The sequence below is a fragment of the Aedes aegypti genome, chromosome 3 (assembly GCF_002204515.2).
Source record: "Aedes aegypti strain LVP_AGWG chromosome 3, AaegL5.0 Primary Assembly, whole genome shotgun sequence".
NCBI lineage: Eukaryota > Metazoa > Arthropoda > Insecta > Diptera > Culicidae > Aedes > Aedes aegypti.
The window spans coordinates 365895733-365920737 of record NC_035109.1 but is presented as its reverse complement, the minus strand read 5'-3'; the positions used below and the strand labels follow the sequence as shown (position 1 = coordinate 365920737).

Genomic DNA, 25005 nt, shown 5'->3' with positions numbered 1-25005 from the left:
CACAAGCAAACTTGTTGGCTGCAAAAATGAATTAATTTCAAAATTGTTTTCCGTCAATCAAAAATCCATTGTATTTTTGCCTTAAATCAAATTCTACTAGTTTTTTCAACGCACGGTGAACATTTCAGTTCTAATTGAATGAATCACAATGAAAAATATGTGATTTTTATATATAAATACAGATATTTTGGACATGGTACACTTACCTGCACTTATTAATGGGGTGGGGGTAAGTGGATCAGGTATTATTATCATTTATTGGCAGACTGCTTACGATAATTTGAATAAGTTTAAATACTCGCAAATATTGTTTTGTTTTTACTTTTGCCCATTACTAGCTTAAATATGTCTAATTGACTACAGAAAATTTGAATTAATACACCTACAATTTATTTTAATATTTCTGGTACAAGAAAATATAAAAGAACGAATATTGCAAAACTCAAACAAAACTTTTCGTGGTTTATTAAAACAGAGTTGCAAAAGAGCAGAATATACAACTTTTCCAATTGAAAACATATTATCTAACCTTATTTGACCATCTAAATTGTTCTAGACAGATGATAGAAATGCATTCATAAATAGAATAAGAATTTCAGTTTGTTATACAAAAATAGATGTAATTAATATTTTTAAACTACCAGTGTTTTTCAAAAACTTCGTTAGGAATAATTCTACAATTCTTCAGTTTAACTTTTGTAAATATATAGAAGAATTTTATCCAAATAATTCTGGCTACAATGTTATTTTTTGTTCGAATATGTATGAACTTGTGTGAACTAATGTATTAATATTTTCAATAATAAAATGAAGACACTTTTTAATTTTTAGAGTATCAAAACATGACATAACTAGCACTAATAACAAGAATAAGAGCAATATCATTCTTAGTATACATAATTACACCATATATGTTTTGAGAATAGATTTTTTTAGTGGTGATCCACTTACCCCACCATGGTGGAGTAAGTGGATTATTTGGCACAAATTTTCAAGTCCCTCATACTCAATAAATAAAAATCAGAAAAATCTAAATAAATGACGATTTGAAGTATATTAGTCCCTCATTTGTTATCCACAGAAAAAAGTTTGAATTACATTATTTACGTAAGCTGTACAAAATAATGAAGTTGACTATTGATTTTTCTGTATCCACTTACCCCACGGTACCTTAAATAAACTGTTCAGAAAAGGAAGTTTACCAAATTTTTACCCGACGTGATCCTGGAGGACACCGGAATAACTCCGGCCATCGGGAATAAATTGACCAACTTGTTGCAGCATATGATACTAGAAGCCTTTGGATTGCATGTAATGAAAACCGAATAAGAATCAGTTGATCAATCAATCACAATGACAATTTGAAAAAAAAGCTTAACTCGGTCAGATACGGGTTAACAGAATCCTGTCGAAATGGATCAAAAGTGCCAAGAATAGAATACGTGCAAAAGGAATTGTTTGAAAGGGATTTGCCAAGTTGGTTACGCCAAGTTGGTTTGAAAACCTGACTCAATATGAGTATTTATGGAATGGACTCGACGAACAGATGAAGGGACCTAATTTTCGAATCAATCGAACGGAACCTGTCGTACCAAAGGACAAGACTTCCTTTTTGTGGAAGTAAACTAAAACTTGTGTAACATGGGTCGACGAGTACGTTAAATGGGATTTGGAATCCAAATGAATGGCTATAAAAAATATTTTAGGCATGTATTCATAGGTTAATTTTTTTTTCCCAATCTGAAACTCTCTGTGCCATTCATTTCAAAATAGCGTTTGAAGATCGTCTTGAGTACTTGAAAAAACTTTTTTGCACACATTGGGATGGTAACTTTCAAGTTAAAACAAGTATTTTGAGTCGATTCTTAAAAAAAAATAGAAAACGTTCTCAATATATTGAAAAAACACGGAAAATCATGGAGAAACTCAATAAAAATTCTTCATGCAAAATATTTGGGAAAACTCCATTCCTATTAGGCAGCGTCCATTTATTACGTAACGCTATAATTGGCAGTTTTTGACGTTTTGACGTTAAGATAACTTATGCAGGCATTGCAGAATTAGCTCTCATTTGATTTTAAAGCACGATCAAAGCATGCGAAGAAAAACATGCCATCTGTTACGGTCTATGATCGGCAATGAATCAAGTTGTAACAAGTCTGATAAATAGGAGCAGCGAAAGAGAGCCCTAAGGAGAAAGCGATCATAAAACCCATTTTTCTAGCTTGTTCACCGTTGGGGGTAGGTGTTTTACTTTACTGGCACGTTAAACAATCCCCGAACTTCCGATAGCAATAGTGTCCTCCAGGATTGGAGCTTATTTAGAGGGGTTTTATCATGAACTGCTATCCCCCCGATCTGTCTCTCATAATGTGCTGCATATTATGATAGGTACAGAGAGCGATACGTGAGAGATTCTCTCAAATTTTCAGGTTTCAATCCCTGAACCTGTGTATTTCTCGGGTGATTCATCCACCATTCCTCAACTTATTAATTATTCACTAATTCTTCTAGTAAATCTAACATAGGTTCTTTCAGAAGTTTCCACCAAGAAATGCTACGGAAATTCCACTCTCTATGATTGCTCAAGTAATGCCTCTAACTATTCCTTCGAGAACTGCACCAGGGATTGTGGGATGACAAAATAACTGTTTTTACGGATTTTTTTAGGAATACCTACCAAGATTCCTGTATCCATGTGTCCAACACTTATTCTTGCGATTTCTCCATAAGATGGTCATCATGGTCAAGAGACCATGATTTTGTCCAATGTTTCTTGCAGGAGGTCTTTCGAGGGATCCTGTATAAGTTCCATAAATGTTCCTGAGGAAGTTCTTTCAGGGAATATTTGAGAAGTTTTCAATATCATTTTGAACTGTTAGTTTTTCAATAATATCTGAAGTATTTCCTTTAGTAATATCTTGATGAGTTCATGGAATAATCATTGGTGGCATTCCAGGTAGTAGTATCGAGCATAATTCTCAAAGAAAATCTCATAGTCAATCGCATTGGAAAGATTTTAGAATAAAATTCGTTGGAAGATCCATAGCAACTCGAACTCTTCAGATTAACCACTTGAATGCCGAGGTATGTCTATCGATTACAATTGGAGGATGGCCTCCGGTTTACTGGTTCTACGACCACCCTTGATATTTAGTCTCTTGTAACATATTTCTGCGGAGAGTTCCCCGACAATACTGGCTGGTAGCACCGATTTTGATTTCGGGCGGCTTGCAATTCATTGGTATGGGAGTACGCATACCAAAAATACGATATTATCTCCATGATGTCATTGTACTGCCGTTCTATGCATATTTGTCCCACGATCCATTCCGGAACCTGTTCCGGTAGTGTGTGATGCGATGTGTGATGTGTGATGTTCATACCATAATCAAAATAATACATCCACGTCCCTCAGCTTGGTCTTGTTGAAAAGCTGCGTGTTTACCGCTGCGGCTATCTTGGCCTCACAAACATAACATTATTATATCGGAATACCCAGTACTGTTCCGTTAGGCCAAATAAGATAATGCAACAAATCGGCGTCATTCGACAAGTCATCATTCATGTTTTGAGACCAGTTCAAATATAGCTCCAAGAGTTCCTTTAGGAACATCTCCAGAGATTCCATCAAGAGTTTCTTTCTAAATATCTCCAATGCCATTTCTTCCAGACACTCTTCTAGAGATTTCTACAGGCATTCCTTTGAAGGTTCCTCCAGGTATTGTACCAAAAATTCCTACAAGATAATCTCTACCGTAATTCATACAGCGATTTCTCCAGGAATTCCACTAGGAATTTCATCAGGGATTCCTCCGAGAATTCCTCCAAGGAGAACTTTTGATCGTTACTAGATTTTTGAGACCAGTTCCAACAGGGTGCCATCAGCAACTCCTCCTGGAATACTATCCTGTGTTCCTCTAGGAATTCATCCAAATATTATTTCAGAGATTTCTGCAGGAAAATTTCTACAAGGATTGTTCAAGATATTTTGTGAGGAGTTTCTCCAGTAATTCCTTTATAGGTTCCTCCAGTATAGTCTTTACTGAGATTCCTCCAGAAATTTCTCCAAGGATTTCTCCGAAAACTTTTTAAGCAATTATTCTAGGGATTGCTCCAGGAATTCTTTCAAAGATTTCTCCTTGTATTCCTATAGAGCTTACTCCAAAAATATTACCATCAAAGGATTCCACCAAGAAAATCTTGACAAAAATTCTTGGCTTTGTCCAGGAATTCCTCCAAGGATCTTAAATAATTACTCGTGTTATTTCTCCAGCGATTTCTGCAGAAATTTCTCAAAGTATACTTGCGGAAATTTCCCCAGGTAGATCTCTCGAGATTCTTCCAGGAAATATTCCGGCGATTTCTTCAGGGATTCCTCCAGGAATTCCACCAAGGTTTTCTTCAGAATTTCTTTAACAAGTTGGTTAACTTCGAGTGAGTAATTTTGTCAAATTGTTATCAATGTTAAGTTAGACCGGAATGTTATTGTATGTTGTATGTTTCGTAAAATATTTTAATAAACACAGGCTCTGAAGAAGATCCAAACCAAAGGATCTAAACGTCGGCGATGAATTGAAACTATCAATGCTTTAGATTGTAACTGCAAGCCGAAATCCAAAAATAAGTATCTTCAGAGGTTCCGCCAGCCAGGAATTCCTTCAGGGATCCTACACGATATTACTTCAAAATTTTCCTTCATGATTTCTCCCAGGGATATGAAGATTTTTCCTCAAGGAATTCTCCGAGAAACTTTTCTAGAGATTTTTATTGACCTCTGGAAATTCCTGTACAAATTCCTCTAGAGATTACCTCATGACTTCCTCCAGGAATCAGAAATTAAGCCTCCAGAGATTCCGCCAAGAACTTTTCCTGGAATTTCCCGAGGTTCTTCTTTGCTGAAGAAGTTTTTCTTCAGGGAATAACCAGAAAAATCTACAGTACTTAAAAATTCTGAAGAAATTGCTGGGTAAATCTCTAGAGGAATTCCTGGAGAGATTCTCCTGAAATAATCCCTGGAGGAGTATCTGGATAAATTCCTATAGAAATCTCTGATGGATCACATGAGTAAATTAGTGAATGAATCAATTAAAGGTTACCTGGCTTAATTGATGAAGGGATCTTTGAAAGATTACCTGGGTAAATTGCTAAAGGAATCCCTGGGCAAATTCCTGGAGTAATTCTTGGAGGATCACTGAACATAGTGGGTAGATTATGCGGAAGGAATCCCTGAATAAATCCCTGCAGAGATATCTGGAGAAATCCGTGAAAGGAAGAGAGTCTAGAGGAATCTAGGCAGAGATTTTCCTAATGCAAGCCCTTGATAAATTCTTAGAGTATTTTTCAATAATTCGATAATTTTCGATTTTTCGAATCTCTGAAAAAAAAATCTGAGGGAAGCTTACCGGGAGAAATCCTTGGATTAATTTACGTAGTGGTTTCCCTTAAGCAATTCCTGGAGGAATCCCTCAAAAAATTCGTGAAGTAATTAATTCCTGATGAAATCTCTGGAGAGTCCCTGGGAATCCCTGCATGTATCGTTGGAGGAAACCATGGAAGAATTTCTTATGGAATAGCTGGAGTAATCCATGAAAAGACTGTTCTAGTGTAATCCTTGTAGAGACATATCTAAAATGATCTCTTTAGAGTTTGAAATGCTTGGATGAATCCTTCAAGGAGTCTATGAAATAATCTCTGAAAAAATACCAGGACATATTGCTTGAAAAATTCCTGGAAGAATTCTTGGAGAAATCCCAGTAGAAATTTTACTTCAGGAATCTAGGGAGGAATGTGGAGGCATTTCTCCGGAAGCTCCTTGCGAATTTTCTAGAAAAATCTATGTATAGATTTTCCTTGCAGAAATCCATGCAATAATCATTAGAGGAATCCCTGCTGAAACTCCTGGCAAAATTCCTGGAGGAATTACTGAAAGTATTCCTGGAGCTTCCCCGTAACGCAGGTAGATCACCTTTTCGAGGTGCGTTACGAGGTAAGATCTACCATATTGTACTCTTGTTGTATCTGTTCTTGTGAATACTTATAAGTTACGGTCGGAAGAGCATAATTACTCTAGCCACTAAGACCCACCTATTTGTCCTAGATGATGAAGAGGTCGGTGTGGAAAAATGGCTCAATCAGCATCTAAGGTTGGTTTCAACTCATGAGACAACTTCTTTCCGAGTTCAATAGTTTTTCTTTCGATATCTAGGAGGGAAACGATTTCGAATCAGTGGAGTAGCAGACCTCTTAACTTCTAAAATAAGCTTTCTGTTTCAAGGAATCTAAATGTCTCATGCGATGAAACCTGTTCACAGTTTCATAAAACGACTTTGAACCTTATAAGTAGAAGCAATAATTTGATACGCTAGAGTACCGATGCATGGTCAAAATCAGTATCATTCAACCAGCTTAGTGGCCGAACCTGATTAAGGGGCGCGCTTTTGAGAGTTTAATGGTGACAAATTGTTTTCTCCAAAAGGTATAAATAGCGGTATCTTTTTCTAAAGAGGCTCTATGAAAAATGGTAAAGAATGATATTTGTATAAAAAACGACTACTTCATTATTTCTAAATAGTAATGGAGTAGAACGACATGCACTGAACAAAGGACACGGGTATACCACAAAAGATCAAAGAAAACTGGTCGCAATGGTTCATCCCGACCAGAAACAGGAAAAAATCCTGGAGCTCTATTGGAGCTGGTCTCAAAAATCGTAGCGATCAAAAATTCGTCCCGGCGGGATCTCTGGAGGAATCACTGGTGATATTCCTTGTGGAATCTCCTGAAGAAATCGCAGTAGAGATTACTGTAGATTGTCTCGGAGTTAGGAATTTTCTTGACATCCCAGAGCATGTTTATTCGGCAAAGATAGCTCTCAGCACATAAATAACCGTGAAAGCTCTCATAGGAAAACTAAGTTGAGAAGCAGGCTCTGTCCCGAGTCGAACGTAATACCACAAAAAAGAAGAAGAATCCTATTTTTGGTATTTGGCATGGTGTCTATTTAGATCTGTATGAATATAATGGTGAGTGATGGTCTGAAAATGACCTGTGATGTGAACCGGTTCCGGAATTTCCCGACCAAATCCGGCCAAATCTATTTCTAGATTCTATTAAATGTCCAGGGTTCCCTTCTCCGGTTTCATATCTTATTATAAGGCTGAATGAACGAAAATTGGTTAAAAAATCGATTTTTGAGAGCATTCCAAAGTCATGGGTCATGTTTTGACCCTCAATGCATAATGTGTATCATTTTCTCAATGCATTGAGAAGCTTAAAGTATTGGCGATCGGGTACACCGCTCAAAATGTGTGTGCTCCGCTTCTTGCCCTGCGTATTTTCTGGATTAGAGTAAAGTGGGGCAAAAGTTCGAGTGGGGCAAGAGTTTCTTTTTAAGATATCTAGCTCAATTCAAAGGAAAACTTATAAATGCCATGGTGGCTCAAATGCTGTTCAAGTATGGGATTTCCACTGCAAATATCATAAGAATCAATTGAGATCTGGAAAACTTATGGCCATTTGTTGTTTTTTGACGTAAAAATTGTAATTTTTGGTCAATATTCCGTTACATGGAACCAAATAAAAATAAAATCTTATTCGATTTTTATGTAAGGGCATTTTTAGGCCTATCATAAGAATGCTTTGAAGTAAATTAGTTTTCTACATAAATGCTTGGAATCAGTTTTTGGCCCATTGTGGGGCAAAAGTTGGAATCAGCGGGGTACAAGTTCGAACCATATATAAACTCGCGGAAAAACTAACAAATTGCCCCAAATCCACATATTATCTTCAAATTCAGCGAAGTTGGCCTGCTCGTGTTAAAAAAAGTTATCAAAATATCACATTTTCACTGTTTTTTGTAAAGAAAAAACAGCTAATTTTGGGTATATTACAATTAACCCTGTTTTGGGTAATTTTAAGTTGAAAATTTAGTGTGTAAACATATTTTTATGGCTGGTGAGCGGTTCCATTTGAATTCGAATGTCGGTTTACTTTTGTATTTTTAGATTTGGATGAAATTTTGCACATGCTTTCTTTATGCCCAAAAATGCCTTTTTGCATCATCGGCTCGCCATTTTGACTCTAGCCTTACTTTTGAGAAGGGCCTAAGAAAAAAACCCTTCATAATTTTCAAAAAAATATAACATAGAAACGGTTTGTCCGATCAGTTTGGTGCCTTGCGCAAAGTTTTAGGTTATTGTTGGGACTATCTGGAAAAAAATATACACTGTAAAAAAATGTTGTAATTTTTTATATATCGAAAATAAAGCTTAAAAATCAATTTTCTCAAAAATCGTATTTTTGATTTTTTTATTTTTTTATACAGTAATACCTCGATATAACGTAACTCGATTTTTATTTTCGTTACGTTATATCGAGGTTACGTTATATCGAAGCAAAATATTTTTTTTCTGAATTTCGTTCATCATGTATTGTTTGGTGAGAAAATGGGTCTTACATTGATATTATTGAACTAGCAGCCATTTTCAGTTTATCTCACATATTTTTTTTTATATTTTTCCGTATGAAATTTTCTTATATTTTTCTTTTTGTTTTATTTTTTACTTTTACCTTCTTATTTCAGTATTCCCTAATGAAATGTATTCAGGAAAAAACTTTGGAGGAATCCTTGAACACTCGGAGAAACTATACAATAAATTCATAAATGAAATCTTTCAGAAATCTTTAAAAATGTTAATGTTGAGCAATCCATGAACATTTCTAGCAAGCAATTATGGAATTTCAAGAATTTTGTTATGACGAACTCGTGGTGAAACTCTTAAAGCAAATCTTTTTGTAATTTCTGGACAGAATTTTAGAATGAATGTCCCAAGAATTCTTTGAAAAATGTTTATTTTTAGAATTCATGAAGAAATCCCTAGAAAACTGTCAAAAACAAGAACTATCTTCAAGTAATTTTTCATGCGAAAGTTTCTGAACGAATACGTTGTGAATTTTCGGTAGTATTTCAGGAAAGATTTCTGGAAGATCTCCGGAGGAGGATGCTCAGTTTTTGGAATCCCTGAATATATTTTTGTAATAAAATAAAATCCATATAAAAATTTCTAGACTTATCGTCTTCAAGAATTACTTGAAGAACCCAATGAAATCATTGGAATCTTTCTTTAGAAATTTGTGTTGGAATCAATGAAAGATTTCATTTCACATAGAATCCTTGAAGAACCTAAAGTAGTATATAGAATGGTTTCTGCTAAAATATTTGTAAAAAGTTCTGCAGAAAATCATAATTTAATTGGTGGAGAAATGCCAAAAAATTGTTCTTCAGGTTTTTGGACGAATACCTGTACGGTTTTTTAAATAATTTGTAGAGCATTCCAAGAATTATTTCTGGATTGTTCTTTAAAAAGGCCGCTGGAAGAATTCATGAAAAAATGCTGAAATAATTTATAAATTTCTAGACTCCGGAAAAGTATAAGGTATCATATGTGGAATTGTTTGTAGAATGCATAGTTGAATCCACTTTGTATCCTGGAGAAATAACACATTAATATCTGGAGGGTCAACTTGTAGAATTTCTGGAATATCCCTGTCGGAATTATTTTAAGAATGGGTTTAAAGTTTATACATGAATACCAGGACAGTTTAAGATAAGCCCATGGAGCAATTATTGTCGGAATATCTGGAGGTGTCCTCAGAATCCGTCGAGAAATTTCGATATCGATTTATGACTGTATTCAGTGATAGTAAACGCTTAAATTGCTTTGATTTAGTATTGGTTGATGAATCTTGAAAAATGTTTATAGCAGTTCATAAACCATGTTTTTGATAAAAATTGTAAAAATAAATGGGGTCAAAAAAAAGTTACGTTATATCGAGGTAAAAATTACGTTATAACGAGTTACGTTATAAAGAGGTTACGTTATATCGAGGTTACGTTATATCGAGGTATTACTGTATGTTAAAGTAGACAAAAAATGAAGTCTTTTGCACAATGGGTCAAGATGGAGAAATCATGGACAAAAAAGTTATGATTTTTTGAAAATAGGTGAATTTTTGAAAATGGTCATAATGAACTTTTTAAATATTTTTCAACTCGATTTTATGAAAGTACGCAAAATTTACAACATAAAAGGTATGCGGAAAAATCAGGCTAACTTTTACCGTTTTAAAGATACAGCGATTTTAATACAAAATTATGATATATAATTTTCAAATTTCGGTCATTATATTGTAACTTAGAAACGGTTTGTCCGATCAGTTTGGTGTCTTCCGCAAAGTTTTAGGTTATTGTTGGGACTATCTGGAAAAAATATACACTGTAAAAAAAATGTTGTAATTTTTTATATATCGAAAATAAAGCTTAAAAATCAATTTTCTCAAAAATCGTATTTATGTTTTTTTTTTATATGTTGAAGTAGACAAAAAATGAAGTATTTTGCACAGTGGGTCAAGATGGAGAAATCATGGACAAAAAAGTTATGATTTAAAAAAAAGGTGAATTTGTTGAAAATGGTCATAGTAAACTTTTCAAATGTTTCGGTAGCAATTAGCAAAATTTTCCCATATACCTTTTTTGTTGAAAATTTTGCGTACTTTCATAAAATCGGATCGAAAAGCATTCAAAAAGTTTATTTAGACCATATTGAAAAATAAACCTTTTTTTAAAATATCATAACTTTTTTGTCCATAATTTCTCCATCTTGACCCACTGTGCAAAAGACTTTAAATCATAAATACGATTTTTGAGAAAATTGATTTTTAAGCTTTATTTTCGATATATAAAATATTACAAAAATTTTTTTTTACAGTGTATATTTTTTTCCAGATAGTCCCAACAATAACCTAAAACTTTGCGGAAGGCACCAAACTGATCGGACAAACCGTTTCTAAGTTATAATTTTTTGAAAATTATTAAGGGTTTTTTCTTAGGCCCTTCTCAAAAGTAAGGCTAGAGTCAAAATGGCGAGCCGATGATGCAAAAAGGCATTTTTGGGCATAAAGAAAGCATATGCAAAATTTCATCCAAATCAAAATATATAAAAATGAAATTTGGGAAAAAAGTCGTCATTTTCTGTGGAACCGCTCTGATATAAAGCTGAGAGAGACTCGCGAAGAGGAAAAATATCAACGTCATATGCAGCCCAGATTCCCCTCTCACGAAACGTTAAATGCAGCCCACCACTGAAAAAGTGAAAAGTATTGTGTTCAAAGTAGAGTTACATATTTCTCAGGAGCACATAAATGTACTGACGAGCCTCCAACCAAACCGTCTCTCAGCTCATCGGAATCCTAGTGTGCTGCGCTAGACGGAGGCTCACGAAAATTTTAAAAGCGCGCGCTAGGTGATGTGCTCCCGGGGAGACTCGTCTCATGCGCTGTTCGGCGCTCCGGCTCGCCATCGGTATCCAAGTTGTGAAACAACTGCTTAGTGACGAAGAGCCTCTAGAACTATTTTCGCTTCATTATACAGGTGTCCAGATGGTCTACATGATATGGTCGAAGACTCGCGATCCAAGAGTTACAATTTCGATCCCCGTTGAAAACTTTTGTAATCACTTCAATTATTGCGCTGAATTTTAAACAACACATGTGACGGAGCACATGAGACCGCAGTGAGACACATGTCAAGAAAAATGAGGCGCACCGAAAAAGGTCTCACAATGTGCTCACCGTGTGCTTGCAAGCAATGAGGCTCCTGCACCTAAGGCTACAGCACGTGCACAGTAACTCTAGTTCAAAGTAAACTGTTATTAAAAACCACAGTCGGCGGAGCAGTTTTTTCCAAAGTTGCTGATAAATCTAAGCAGAAGATTAATTATTTCTAATGTCTGCTACGTTTGCTGGCATGAAATTTCACTCAAATGGCTATTTATGATTCGATGTGATGCAAACTCAATCATTTTTTGCTGAGAGGTTCATGTGAGGATTTGAACAGCATGCGCATAATTGGTATAAACACAAAGTGGAATAAGAAAAAAAACTCAGCAATCACAGAAAAAGAAGACCGTCTTCGCGAGTCTCGTCTCAGGTATAAAGTATGTCTGACGTTAAAGTGTCGAAATTTTGTGTTTTGGCCAGCGAACTTTTCCCACACACTAGATTCGAAATAGTTCATTTGAGACAATCAATTTTGAAACTGTTATAACTAAAATGGTTAAATATGTTGATTCAAGTTTGTTCAGAAAAATCATAGCCTATATTTTGAAGGTTCACTGTATGGTATTTATTTCTTTTCAACTGGTATTGTTTTCATGGAAATTTTGATTATACCACTTTTGTCCCACCTTACTCTACTGCCAAACTTACGCTGTCGTTGCTAGTCTTTCAATTATAACATCCTATCATATAAAAAATAAAACTAAAAATCGACTAGATGCAATGAATTAGTGAGTTATCAGTTGGTAGTATAAACTACCATGCATCTCCAGATCATTTAATTTCTGAAAATTATGGAGAGGCTGATGCTTCATGCTCTGCATTGGAACCATTAATTCCTAAGAGATGCGATTTTCCATCTATACAGTACCAATTAGTCATTATTATTTGGGTCAAATTTAGTCAAAAGCTTTGTCAAAAAAAAAATAGTCGAACTACTTTTTATATTACCAGTAGGACTTTATTCCAAAAGGGTACCTTATTGAAACGTTTTGACTTTACTGCACAGTGTATAATTACCAACACCTCGCGATAACTAACGAACGGCCAAAGGCTACCCGCTCCACCCCAGTTTAATTACTCGTGGGCGTCGAGATGGCGCTCCCAGCATCTCGTTTCGAGATCACAGCAACTGATCCACCTCGGTATTCCATCTTCCCTGCTCTCATTCAGATAAAAGCCTTGGTGACACGAGCGACATCATCAGTGATTCGTCAGGCGTCGGAACCAATTCCGATAGTGCAGCTTGCTCGATTGGCCACCCCAGCACGACCGTGGTCTGCATGGAGGGTTACGACGGTGGCCTGTCCGGGCACATCCAGATACAGCCCGGGGACGTGATCGAGGTGGTGGGATCTACCGATTGCGGCCTGCTGGAAGGGTTCGTGCGAGGAACCAACAAAACCGGCTTCTTCCCTGCTCAGTGCGTCCAGGAAGTGCAGTTCCGGCAGAAAAGTATTATCAATGTTTCAACCTCGGCACCGCATCATCACTACGTGATCAACACCAGCAGTAATGAGATTATGGAACAGCAGCAGCAACAGCAACAACAACAGCAACAGTACAACAGCCAGACTGCACCAAGGACGAAGAAGGCGTAAGTTTGTTGGGTAGCTTGCAGAATTGGACTAGTTTTACATCCTTATCAATGCAATTTCAGGGTCACTGGAGAGCCTCGAACGGTGGTTCTTCACCGAGCGAAGCGAGGTTTCGGTTTCATTCTTCGAGGTGCGAAAGCTTCCTCGCCGTTGATGCAACTCAAACCATCTCCCCGGTGTCCGGCTCTGCAATATCTGGACGACGTGGATCCGGGTGGTGTTGCCGATATGGCTGGACTCAAGCCTGGAGATTTCTTACTTGCCGTGAGTATTGAAGAACACAATACCGAAAAGAACGTTAATCCTTGAGCGGGTTCTATGCTTTTCAGATTAACAACGAAGACGTCACGTGTGCCTCGCATGAGCACGTGGTCGACCTGATCCGCAATTCGGGTTCGCTCGTATCGATGACGGTCATCACGCTTCCTCACAATCTGGTCAATTCGATGATGGAGAATGTGATGGCGGGTGGTTCCAGTTCGATTGGCGATGGAAGTCAACATTCCGGTTCCGGTATGAGTACGCCGGTTTCCTCGCGGCAGTGTTCGACGCTTCCGCGACGGATGAATGGAGGACCGGCCAGCCTTGCGGGATGCAAGCTGCCTGCTCCGATGCCCCCACGAAGAGATCCAAAGACAACACTTAGCGTAGGACGAGCACGTGCCAAATCGATGGTCGCCGGATTGGAGGGCGGCGGTGAAAAAGATGACGATGAACTGCCGAACCAGACCAAATCTACTTCGGCGGAATCTATCCATCAGCAGTCTCAATCGGCAATCAACACACCGACACAGGGTGGACCTGGTACACCTGTTCAGCCGAGAACTGCGAGTATCAAGTCGCGGCCCACATCTAGTCGAATTACAGCCGCTGAACTGGAGGAACTGTTCCAAAGGCAGCAAGGCGTTGACGCCAACCGCTGTTCAATGTTGATGACCAGTTCGCGATTCCAGTCCGGATTCGACAGTGGGGCAGCAACGCCTCCGACTTCTCCGCAAAAGGGACCAATCGTGTATGCTAGTGTAGCAGAAATGAAGCGCAAAAAGTCATCCAAGATCGGTACGCTCAAGGGCCGTCCCATTCCGATTCCACAGGTCGGATCTGACCTGAGGCGAACCTTCCACAGTACACCAGATCTGGCGTCCAGTGGAACGGCTTCTGCAACCGGCAGTGCCGGAACATTGACACCTTCGGCCAGCTGGTTCAACACCGTCGGCCACAAGGGACACCGATCTCAAGACGATGTGTACAGTTTACACATGTCAATGCAAAGACTGAATCTCCCACCACCAAATCATCCGCCGCCACCGCCACCGATAGGACAGGTCATCAAAGTAGACATTTCGCGTGGTTCCGAGTACGAGTGTCTCACCGCACTGCAGAAGCACATCCAACAGAAAGCCAAACAACGGTCAAAGATTCAGGAGGCGGAAATCATGTCCAGCTTCAAACCAGCCTCCAATGCCAAGCTGTACGCTTCACCGCAGGATATCCGAAACGTTGGCTACAGGACAACGAGCGTAGCGTCGAGCAGCAGTGGCAACAGTAGCAGCGGAAATAGCAGTACCAGCACAGAGGTAAGAACATTCTCCAGATCAGTGACGCGGGAAGTGGGTAGGACAGGTAGGACATGCCCTACGCACAAAAATACCTGGGCATGACAGTCAAAGGATTGTCCTACCCATGATTCAACACGATGCAACATGACATCATTCCAACAGAATTTCTATAGCCAGGTGTAGATGTTCTTGGATAAATTGCCATCAGCATTTTGACAGTATTTCTTGACAAATTACTGGGTTTATGGAGAACTATCAAGAAATATCTAAGGAATTGTTAAAACAAGACCGGTAGCATCGTGTACTAAGTATACGCATCTGAATTTGAGCGAGCTTTGTCGCTTGTTATACACAGCATTTGCTGGCTATGGCCGATAATGCTCTTGATTTCTCGAAGTATTGTCAACGAGGAAGCTGTTGACGATCTGCTGAGCAATTCCTACAGAACTTCCGAAGCACACTCTGTAGACATTCTTGGTGAAATGGTCGTTCACATTTCTACAAGATAGTCCTTGATGAATTCTTAGAAAATGATTAGATTATATTTTCTATGATTCATCAAAACTAGAGTATTTTTTCATCTTTTCTTCTTTCTGGCGTTACGTCCCAAAGATCCCCCTCCTTCCACAGTTATTAATCGAGAGCTTACTTTGCCAATAGTTCAGTTTTGCATGTGTATGTCGCGTGAATGGTACGAAGACTCTATGCCCAGGGAAGTTAAGAAAATTTCATTTTCGAAAAGATCCTCAACCGGGATTTGTACTCACGAAACTAAGTTTGGTCTTGCTGAATAGCTGCGTGTTTACCGCTACGACCACCTGGGCCCCTAAAAAAAGAGAGAATATTTTGGAGAACTTCTGAAAGAAGAACCATTTACCAAGAAAATTTAGCTTGGTAAGTAGTTTTACAATTATAGCCCGGAAGTTTCTAGATTCTATGATATCCAGTTTACATCATTGCTATGAATTGCTGGTAGCGACTAAATGTTTTGAAAATAGGAACTTTGAAGACCTCTTGTCTAAAAAAAGAGACCTTAAAGAAACCAGACAATAGGAACCAATATAACAAGAAAAAAAACGAATAGGAACCAAGAAATAAGATTATAATTCTTACAAGACATGTTTATAAGAATATTCGAAAGATACTTTTTTGGGAGTTCATCATGACATAACGACAAGTATTACTGCTCGTATTCCTATATAAATTTCTTCATTATTTCCTCCAGGAATTGATTCAAGTAGAAGTATTTGCCCAAACATTTTCCTCCAAAGATTTCTTCAAAAGTTCATTTTGTGATTTTATTGACTTTCTAAGGAATCCTTCAACAAGTTTTATTTTATGAATTGATGAAATCTACTAAGGATATTTACAGAAATAACCTCGGGGATTTCCTCCAAAAGTTCTCTCAGATTTTTTCAAGAAAGTCTCAAGTTATCCCAGAATTTATCCAATGATTCTACCATCCTTTATTCTGAAACTTTCTCCAAGATTCTCGTTTAAAACATTTGTAAGAATTCAACCAGCATTTTCCAGAAATTCCACAAAGTTGTCGTTCAAGATTTCTTTAAAATTCCGTCATGATTTCTTCCAGGAAACTTTTGAGAATTTTCCAAAACCTTCAATATATCTTTGCGGTTCTTGTTCTCTAGGAAAATGACATGATTTTTTTTTTTCAGAAATTAATAGATTCCTTTTTTCATTGATTTCGCAATGAATTGAAAAAAAATCCTTAAGTAACATCTGATGAGTTCTATAGTAGCGCTTGATTAACTCCCACAAGGTTGTGTGTAAGAAGTTTTAGACTCTCGAGGAAATCTTGTAGGATTTCCTAATCAAATTGCTAGTTGCTATGCTACAGGAATTCTTTTAAAACTATAGGACGGAGGAATTATTGGAATTATTACAGAAGTATTATGTAGTGTGAAATCTCAAATAAATTTTACGAAAACCCAGTAAGATTTTACTTGAGAAATGATTTGGAAGAAATGCAGGAATAAACCTTGAATTACTACTGCAATTTCTGTTGAATTACAACTACAATTCCTGGGTAAATGTGGACGAGTAATAGTAGGAAACGAAACTAAAATGCCAGGAAGGATAACTAGAGAAAATGATGTTGGAATTCGTGTAGATCTTTCTGAGAAAATTCCTGAACAAACTTCTTCAAAACTCCGGAATCATTTCCTTGAAAAAAAACTCTTGTAAGAATTTTTGGGAAATCTCCCAAAGTAACAAATGGGGCAATCCATGAAAGAGTTAGTCAATAAATATCTGGAGGTAGTGGATTACTTTCACCATAATACATGTGGAAATTGCTGGACACTCCTAGGATTCCTTGAAGCAAATTATTAAGTAATTGCTCCAAGCATCCCTTGAAATACAACTGGAAGATTTCCTTGGAGAATGAGTAAAGGTATCTGAAAAGGAATTTTTGGAGGGATCTTTGAAGGAGTATGCAAGAAGAAATCTCTATAGGAAACACTAGTAGAAATCCTAAAACTCTTTTTCGTGGAACCTGAGAAAAAAATCTACAGAGCCTGTGAAATTGACGCGTAATAGTCTCTGCTGTTTTTTCTATTTAAAATTTAGGAGCAGGATTCACTGCAAGTAGAGTAAGGAAAAAAGTGACTTTGAAGACCTTCCGTCAAAAAGAGCGACTTTTTAGGGTCTTGCATTGAAAAAGAAAAAGTATCTTTGAAGATATCTGCTACCTGTTCTGTTGCAAGCTCTATTTAGATCCCTCGGAAATCATTATATCAAAACTTTGTGAAGAAAACAAAAATTAAAACAGATTCACTGTTGAGTTTCGCAGTTGGTTCTTGTTTTGGTCAAGACTATCAAAAGTAAACTGGTCCGGAAAAAGACATAAATATTGATTAAGTAATAAATCACTTATGAAGTTGAACATACCAATAATATTGCAGCTTTCTCAGTCAAGTGGTAATGACTGTCATGAAAACAATCGCTTTCAATTTTCTGTCAAGGATTCCATAAATTTGAAAACTTTCTGGACTTCCTTAGACATAAAGATTTTGCCATCGTTTGTCCTACCCATGGTTTTAAACGTGGACGCGCCTCTGCTCCAGATGGTTTAATAGTCGTATATTAACATTCTTCAATTTTCCCGCTCAGATCCGTAAAGCGTCGTCTATTCGGTCAAACTCGAGCACAGGCAGTGCAATCAACGTGACCACTGTTACCATCAGCGGGAACGGAACCGGTAGCATCACCAGCGGCGGAAGCAACCCGTATGCGCAACCAGGTCGCCCTGCAGCTATGCAGCAGACGGCACAGCCTCAACAACAACAGCAGCAGCAGTACAAATCTTCCGGACCTCCACTGCCGGAGCCGGACTACAGCTTGAGCGAATCGGACGCTGAGGAGGATAACTCCGTCCGGCTGGTGCGAAGCAATCTCAAGAAAGTCAATGGAGGCCTGGCAGCAGCAGAGCTAAACGGGACGAGCAAGGTTACGGTAAGCGGTGGAGCCCCGAACATCAATCCCGGAATGGCCGCCGAAACTAGCGGTAACAGTAACGCCAGGTACGTTACCATTTGAAATCTGCCGTCTTTCATTACTAATTTGTTACTTTTTTGCAGTGGTAGCAGTTCCGGATCGAGCTCGGTCCCACATTCCTTCTCTGTGGAAGAAATCCAGAAGATTCGCACCAAGCTCAAGTCGTCGAAATCCTACCCGAACGACTTCCTACGACAGCAGAACCAAACGGGAAATCAACAACCCGGTGGCGGTGCGAATCAAGCCAACGAAGACAATGGCGATAACAGTTCTTCCGGTGTCAGCAGTGATCAGGAAGTCACGGTAACCTGCAATGATAAGGCACCGGCACCAGCGATAGATCCCAAGAAGGTTGGATCGCTACTTGAGCAGAAAAAGATGGCTGTTATGATCACCCCAACAGTGCCGGCTGTTCGCAGTGACGAAGACGACGATGACCAGAGTCCAAGTCCTCCGGCTACCGGCTTCCAACGGCACAATTCCCTCACGCGGAAGCAAGCCGCAACGATTGCAGCGAACCGTGCGAAAGCCAATCAGCAAAACATCCAACAGAGGCATGCTGTCACGTTGGCAACACTGCCACCTCCCATAGAAGCCGACTCGGATGACGCCGAATCCGGAGCCCTGCCCGTAGATGGTACCGATGGGGTTGGGGTGGCTATGGTGCTTCCTCCTCCGGCCGAATTCAGTGATTCAGTTGCTGCCGGAAGTGGACACCCACCACAGCAACAGCATCACCACCACCATCACCAACATCAGCACCACTCGGGAGCAGGGCTGGTCAGCGGCCACAATCCCAACTGCAAACGAGTTCGCATTGTGGGTGCCGTCCCCAAAGTAAACCGACTAAACAGTCAGTAAAGAAACAATCGGTTTAGCTAGACATTATTCTTCAGCACTCACTCTGTCACGAATACATAGACAAATAGACCATTACCGTACATAGTCCGACGTATATTTTAAAAATCAGAACTAGCAGGCCTATGCATTCACGTCGTTAGAGCAAATGAAAGCTTTTCAATATATAGCCATCTACAGTGTGTCACAAAACTCATAAAATCGGAAAGCAATTAAGCAACTTTTATAACCTAATAGAAAATACACGCTCAAACGGTTGCTTATTACATTTTTATACTTCTCACACACAAACACACGTTCGCAAAGATGCGCCTAAAACCACGTGCAATATCGTCCCAGATACACAAGTGACACTTCAAACAACAACCGGAAAATTGGTGTCAGCACAGTTAGTCAAAAAGTATAAACATTGAGGTACCAGAATTAGTACCGTTGTCGCACGTTGAACATACAATTTTAAGATGAACATTTATTCGAGTGTGAAAAAGATCTTTCAAGTCGTTCCAAGCCTACTTCGATTGTTCGTCAGAGAACGTCGCATGACGAACGATTTGAGAATTCCTTTTTCATTGCCACTTCTCGAGCAGTAGATATAGTAGATCTTGATTTATGCTATTCTTTTATGTTAAGTTTACGTTCTCCTGTAAAATAGTAATTTTCACTATATTTTCGCTCAAGACATATAGTTTGTATGATAACCGGATGTAAATTTCTTTTTCCCCTTGTACATTTGAGTAACCTTTATTGAGCAGAATCATTTCGAAACCTTCTGTCTTTAATTAATTACATTAATTAACAAGTCAACAAAGCAGTAGCTGAGATAAGATTCAACGGATAATAAAGGAACAGGATATTCACGGAGAGTAATATCCACTCTAAAATTTAGCATGTTAGATTTTAACTACACAATCCACTAGCGATAAAACCATGGTGTAACTGTTGTATATTTTTCTGTGACTCCATTTTTCCGCCTAGAAATTGGAACTCGATTTTAAGTCTTACCACGTTGTATAAGAGGAAAATAGACACCATTCTTCCATTGAGTTTCCACTTGATTCACCCGAATTGTCTCTCGAAGAGTGGTGTGCGTATAATTGTTTTATATTTTTGTAACCTTTATAGAAAATTGGAATATCACACAAATGCATTATTATTAAATAAATTCTCCTATACCCGCATTCAACACAAAAAATGAGATACGGCCATTTAAGGTAATGAAAAAATCGAACAGAAAGTGGAATTTTACTATATTGCATTGAAGGGAAATTATATAGAAAATATACAAACGTACTCATTCAATACGAAAAAAAAAACAAACCATACGTTAGATGCAAACAATACAAACGAATAGAACACGCCAATCTGTCCGCTAAACAAGCAAACTAAAAATAGAATCAACATTTTAAAACAGAAATCGTAACGGTCACAGCAGACAGCACCATTTTGAAATCTCAGCAACCCACGAACAGTTCTCAGCCAACAATGGAAGCAGACCACGACACGTTTACTCACATACACACAAACAACGCAATAGTTCAGCCTTTAGATCGAATAGCAGAGAAAACGGAACCATATGTCGAACGAACAATAGCCCAAACGAAAGAAAAAAATAGTTTCGTATATCGCATTTTATCATCTGACGAATGCCCCGCCCGTCCTCCTATGTGTAGTGTTGTGTTCCAACCACACCGACCTAGCAGTGCAGTGATTGAATGCCAGCACTCACATACACACAGACAAACAATCACGCAAATACACATAAAGAAACTAAAAAACAAATATGAATTAATGAATACGCGAGCAAAGTATAGCATAGCCAACTAGCATACATACAAACGTACATACAGAACACACGCAGTATGATATTAAAGTGAGATGAAAACACACAAACAAAATGGTAAAATGCTATAACAATTTATGGTAAATGAAATAAATAATAATGATCAATAATTGTCGATGTTGTGTTTTAAATTTTAAAAGAAACTAAACCACCTTCGATTGATAGTTGAAGTTAGTGTTATCATTTAATTCCATTTAAACCTATCAGATTTTCTTTCCCCATCTATACATCATCAACACACCTGTTATATATTTCACAATTTTATTTAAACCACGTTTTTTCTTTGCAATTTTCATCCTAATGTTTAATGATTTCTTTTCATAATTTTGGAATGGATCATTTCCTCACCTTTTTGGGTTTACTGATCGTAATAAATCACAGATGCAAAACAAATTTCTTAATGTCGTCTTGTTTGTTCGAATGAATCACGCCCTTTTTGCTCCGAATTGTTTTCTCCTTTCCTAAATCGCTAGCTTAGATCTATCAATACTTCCTTCTTTTTGTTTTCGTTTTTGCCGTCGTTTTTACTCTTCGTGGGTTTTCTTCTTTGGGGGGTTTACCCCTTGATGCGCGTCCGATGTTTTAGTTCCATTTGGTTTTGTTGTTTTGGGTTGACTTATTGTAATTTCACTTTATTGTAATAATTTATAATTAATTTATATTAAGGGTTAATCAATTTAGCGCTGTTCACTTTTTTCGTCATTTTCCGTCTTTTAAAGATACCTTCAGAATTTAATTATTAAATAATTACCTCTTTGGGTTTTGCTTTTCAATTAAACTTACCTATCGACTAGATAATTATGACTATTCAGCATAATGGTTTTTACTTGCACTTTTTACATCCGATTAGAAGAAGCATCATCCGCTCGTCGCTCCCGTTCACGCACACCGCACTTGCTAAATGACTATGACTATAAACCACACTCTGCTGCCTAAATATTACTGTACCTGCTAATAAAGAACATGGCTTTCATGGCGCGAGCTCCATTACTGCACGCTGGATGTGTCCTCGTCGTAGTGGGCAAACTTGAGGAACACCTGCTCCAGGGTGGTTTGGCTGAACGAGTACTCCTCGATGTCCAGTTCCGTTTTGGCTAAATATAATTTAGGGAAACAAGAACGAGAATAGAAATTTAATAAATACGCACAGAATCAGTGACGTAGCCATGGAAAGGGGGGAGTGGGGGTGGTTTAAGGTTTGTCCTCTGACCTTCTGAGGGTAGATAATCCGTAAGAATTTGAAAACTGCTGGATAATTCCGAAGAACTTGAAGCAAGTTGTGCAAGAAAAATATCAAATCTTATAACTCAAGGATATGGACTTTCTAAGGATTTTTTTAATGCTACTTAACGGTAAAAATGATTTAACAAAACAATTTTGAAAAGTGGGATTCGTGAGGCTGATGTCGAATTATTTAGCCCTCTCTTAATTATTGATATCTGAATATAAGTCTACCAACGCTGAACTCTATTATCAAAACTTGACTACTATTTGAAAATACCTTTGAATTCTACTTTTAAAAAGTTAATATTAATTAAAGAACAAAAAAAATGTATTGGTGTGAAACTATTCGCGAATACCTCTCGCCATGTCTAAACCAGCAGATTATAAAGATCGAACGTACCTCGGATTTTTTGCCGCTAGATATCAGTATTTGGTCTATATTTTCATGATCGGAAGGTTTCAAAATATTCTATCGGTGAAATTTTTCCCATGCATTTTGTATGGGCTGAAATGTGTAGGAAAACGTGATTTTCATTGGCTGTATATGCAAATATAGCTAAAAAGTGTGTCGGGGAGCTTCCTTCGCCCAACATCGAAATGGGTGGTAGTTTGCCCACGAAAGGTGTTTAGAGGGGAGGTGGGTTGATACAATGCTTCACATACAACATATAGTTCCATAAAACACTACACCACAGACAAACAAACGTAACACTTAAAACAAATTTCGATCAAAATTATAGTCACGAGGACATGTACGCCCAATGCTAAAATCGGCGTGTTTGGCCGACGGGCCATCAGATGGCGGTAGTGTGTAAACGTCAAACACGAACAAAAACGATGCGAGCGCTGCGGATGGCAGATTGGCCACCTACCATATTTTCGAATCGACCGTTAAAAAGGTGGTCGATGGACAATGATGAGAGTGTGACGTCTGTTTGTCTGTGACTACACTGTTCAGTTACATTTATTCACATATATTTACAGTTAAATTACAGTTCACAATTACATAAAATATACTGGGATACATGGGTCTTCCCTGACCGCATGTTCCAAAGGGCTGAGCCGCACTAAATATGGAAGATCTGTTTCTGGGTTGAGTCCCTCTTATTCTACGCTACTCCCTGTTATGAATTGAAAGAGAATGAGAGTTTCCTAAGATTCGTCATTTCTACCACAGGCGTCATTTCTACCACAGGCGTATGGGTAACGCAAGTCCCAAACAATGTGGAAAAAATCAAAATTTCACCGATGGAATATTTTCAAACCTTCCGATTATGAAAACATAACGCAATTACTGAACTCTTGCGGAAAAAAAATCCGAGGTACATTCGATTTTCATAAACTGCTGGTTTAGACCTGAGACGAGACTCGCAAAGACGGTATTCTTTTTCTGTGATTGCTGAGATGTTTTCTTATTCCACTTTGTGTTTATACCAATCATGCGCTAGCCGTTCAAGCTTTCACATGAACATCTCAGCAAAAAATGATTGCGTTTGCATCGCACTGAGTCATAAATAGCCTTTTCAATGAAATTTCATGCCAGCAAACGTTACAGGCAATGAAAATAACTAATCTTGTGTTTAGATTTATTAGCAACTTTGGAAAAAACTGCTCCCCCGACTGAGGTTTTTAATAACAGTTTATTGTGAATGCAATACTTTGTAGGCTGCATTTGACGTTTCGTGACTGCGGAATCTGGGCTGCATATGACGTTGATATTTTTCCTCTTCGCGAGTCTCTCTCAGGTTTAGACATAGCGTGTACCTGAAATTATGGTTGGGGAAAAGCACTGATTTCCGACCTACAAGAATTTCGTGCCAATTTTCGAATTTTCATACAAAGTAGGCAAAAATCGTATGAACGGGTCAAAAATTAGTCCTGGGTCGAAAATTTGTGCTCTTCCCCTATTACAGTCAATTCTCTCTTACTCAATATTCCGTAAACGAAATTTCAAGTTATTTGAAGTTCATCATTCAAATTGAACTAACTCGGAACACTAGAAGCTGAGATACAGAGCCCCAAACTTAGACATTTGTATGAGAAAACAGCATATAGTTATTGCTTCAAAAGAAAATCGTCTCTAGCGACAAATAACACAGTATTCGAATGATCTAAGAGGGGTTTCGTTCTTGCAAAAGCATGATTGCGATACATCATTCTGCGCGCGTTGAAACGATATATGAATCATCAGATGAACTGTTTGTCGTAGGACAAACCGTTTGTCGGATGTTGTAACATGTTGCGATTAACGTGCATCAGAACGCATTTACGATGTTAATTTTCGCTCAAACCATTCTCGAATGACTTTTGGATCAATAATGGTATGCTAGAAGTCATATCGCAGTTGTTGCTATGATCGCATGATAAAGAACAACCACGATGCATCATTTGTTTTATCATGATCACTAGATTTCCATCCTTGTTCAAAAGTCTAAAACAAAGTAAAAAAAATCGAAGAAACAAACATTTAGAGAAAAAAATCTCTATTCTTTGTTAAAGGCTCATGTTTCATATGACATTACGGAGCCGAATGAATTACGGCATTTCGGAATCGAATTTCAATTCCTCTCAAGGATGCTAAAGATTTCGTTCGCTTAACAGCCATTCAATGTTTTCTGGTTTTTGGATGTCCAAATTTTAAGCTTTTTCGTTTGGCAAAAAAGTTAGTTTGCATAGAATTATTATAAGTTTTTTTTAGGTGTAACCAACATTATTGACTGAGTTAGTACTGAACAGTACGTTGATGCTAAGCTCAGATGTAAATTGTCAGTACCACAAATCGCGTTGAAATTGA

At 37.9% G+C, this 25005-nt stretch overlaps 2 protein-coding genes across 6 annotated transcripts in view; one reads left to right on the top strand and one right to left on the bottom strand.

The window, feature by feature from the left end:
* Window positions 1–21097, top strand: part of LOC5564594 (SH3 and multiple ankyrin repeat domains protein 1) — a 477542-nt gene extending 456445 nt beyond the window's left edge. For all 4 annotated transcript variants that reach the window (XM_021849067.1, XM_021849069.1, XM_021849066.1 and 1 more), the window contains 5 exons: window positions 12790–13213; window positions 13277–13478; window positions 13544–14791; window positions 17906–18315; window positions 18373–21097. In XM_021849067.1, the coding sequence (XP_021704759.1) occupies window positions 12790–13213; window positions 13277–13478; window positions 13544–14791; window positions 17906–18315; window positions 18373–19150 (3062 nt within the window). In that variant the 3' untranslated portion in view covers window positions 19151–21097. The remainder of the gene's footprint in view (window positions 1–12789; window positions 13214–13276; window positions 13479–13543; window positions 14792–17905; window positions 18316–18372) is intronic.
* A 137-nt stretch (window positions 21098–21234) lies between these two features.
* LOC5564597 (ATP-binding cassette sub-family A member 5) overlaps window positions 21235–25005 on the bottom strand; it is a 43260-nt gene continuing 39489 nt past the window's right edge. For both annotated transcript variants that reach the window (XM_021849064.1, XM_021849065.1), the window contains exon 12: window positions 21235–22081. In XM_021849064.1, coding sequence (XP_021704756.1) covers window positions 21975–22081 — 107 coding nt within the window. In that variant the 3' untranslated portion in view covers window positions 21235–21974. The remainder of the gene's footprint in view (window positions 22082–25005) is intronic.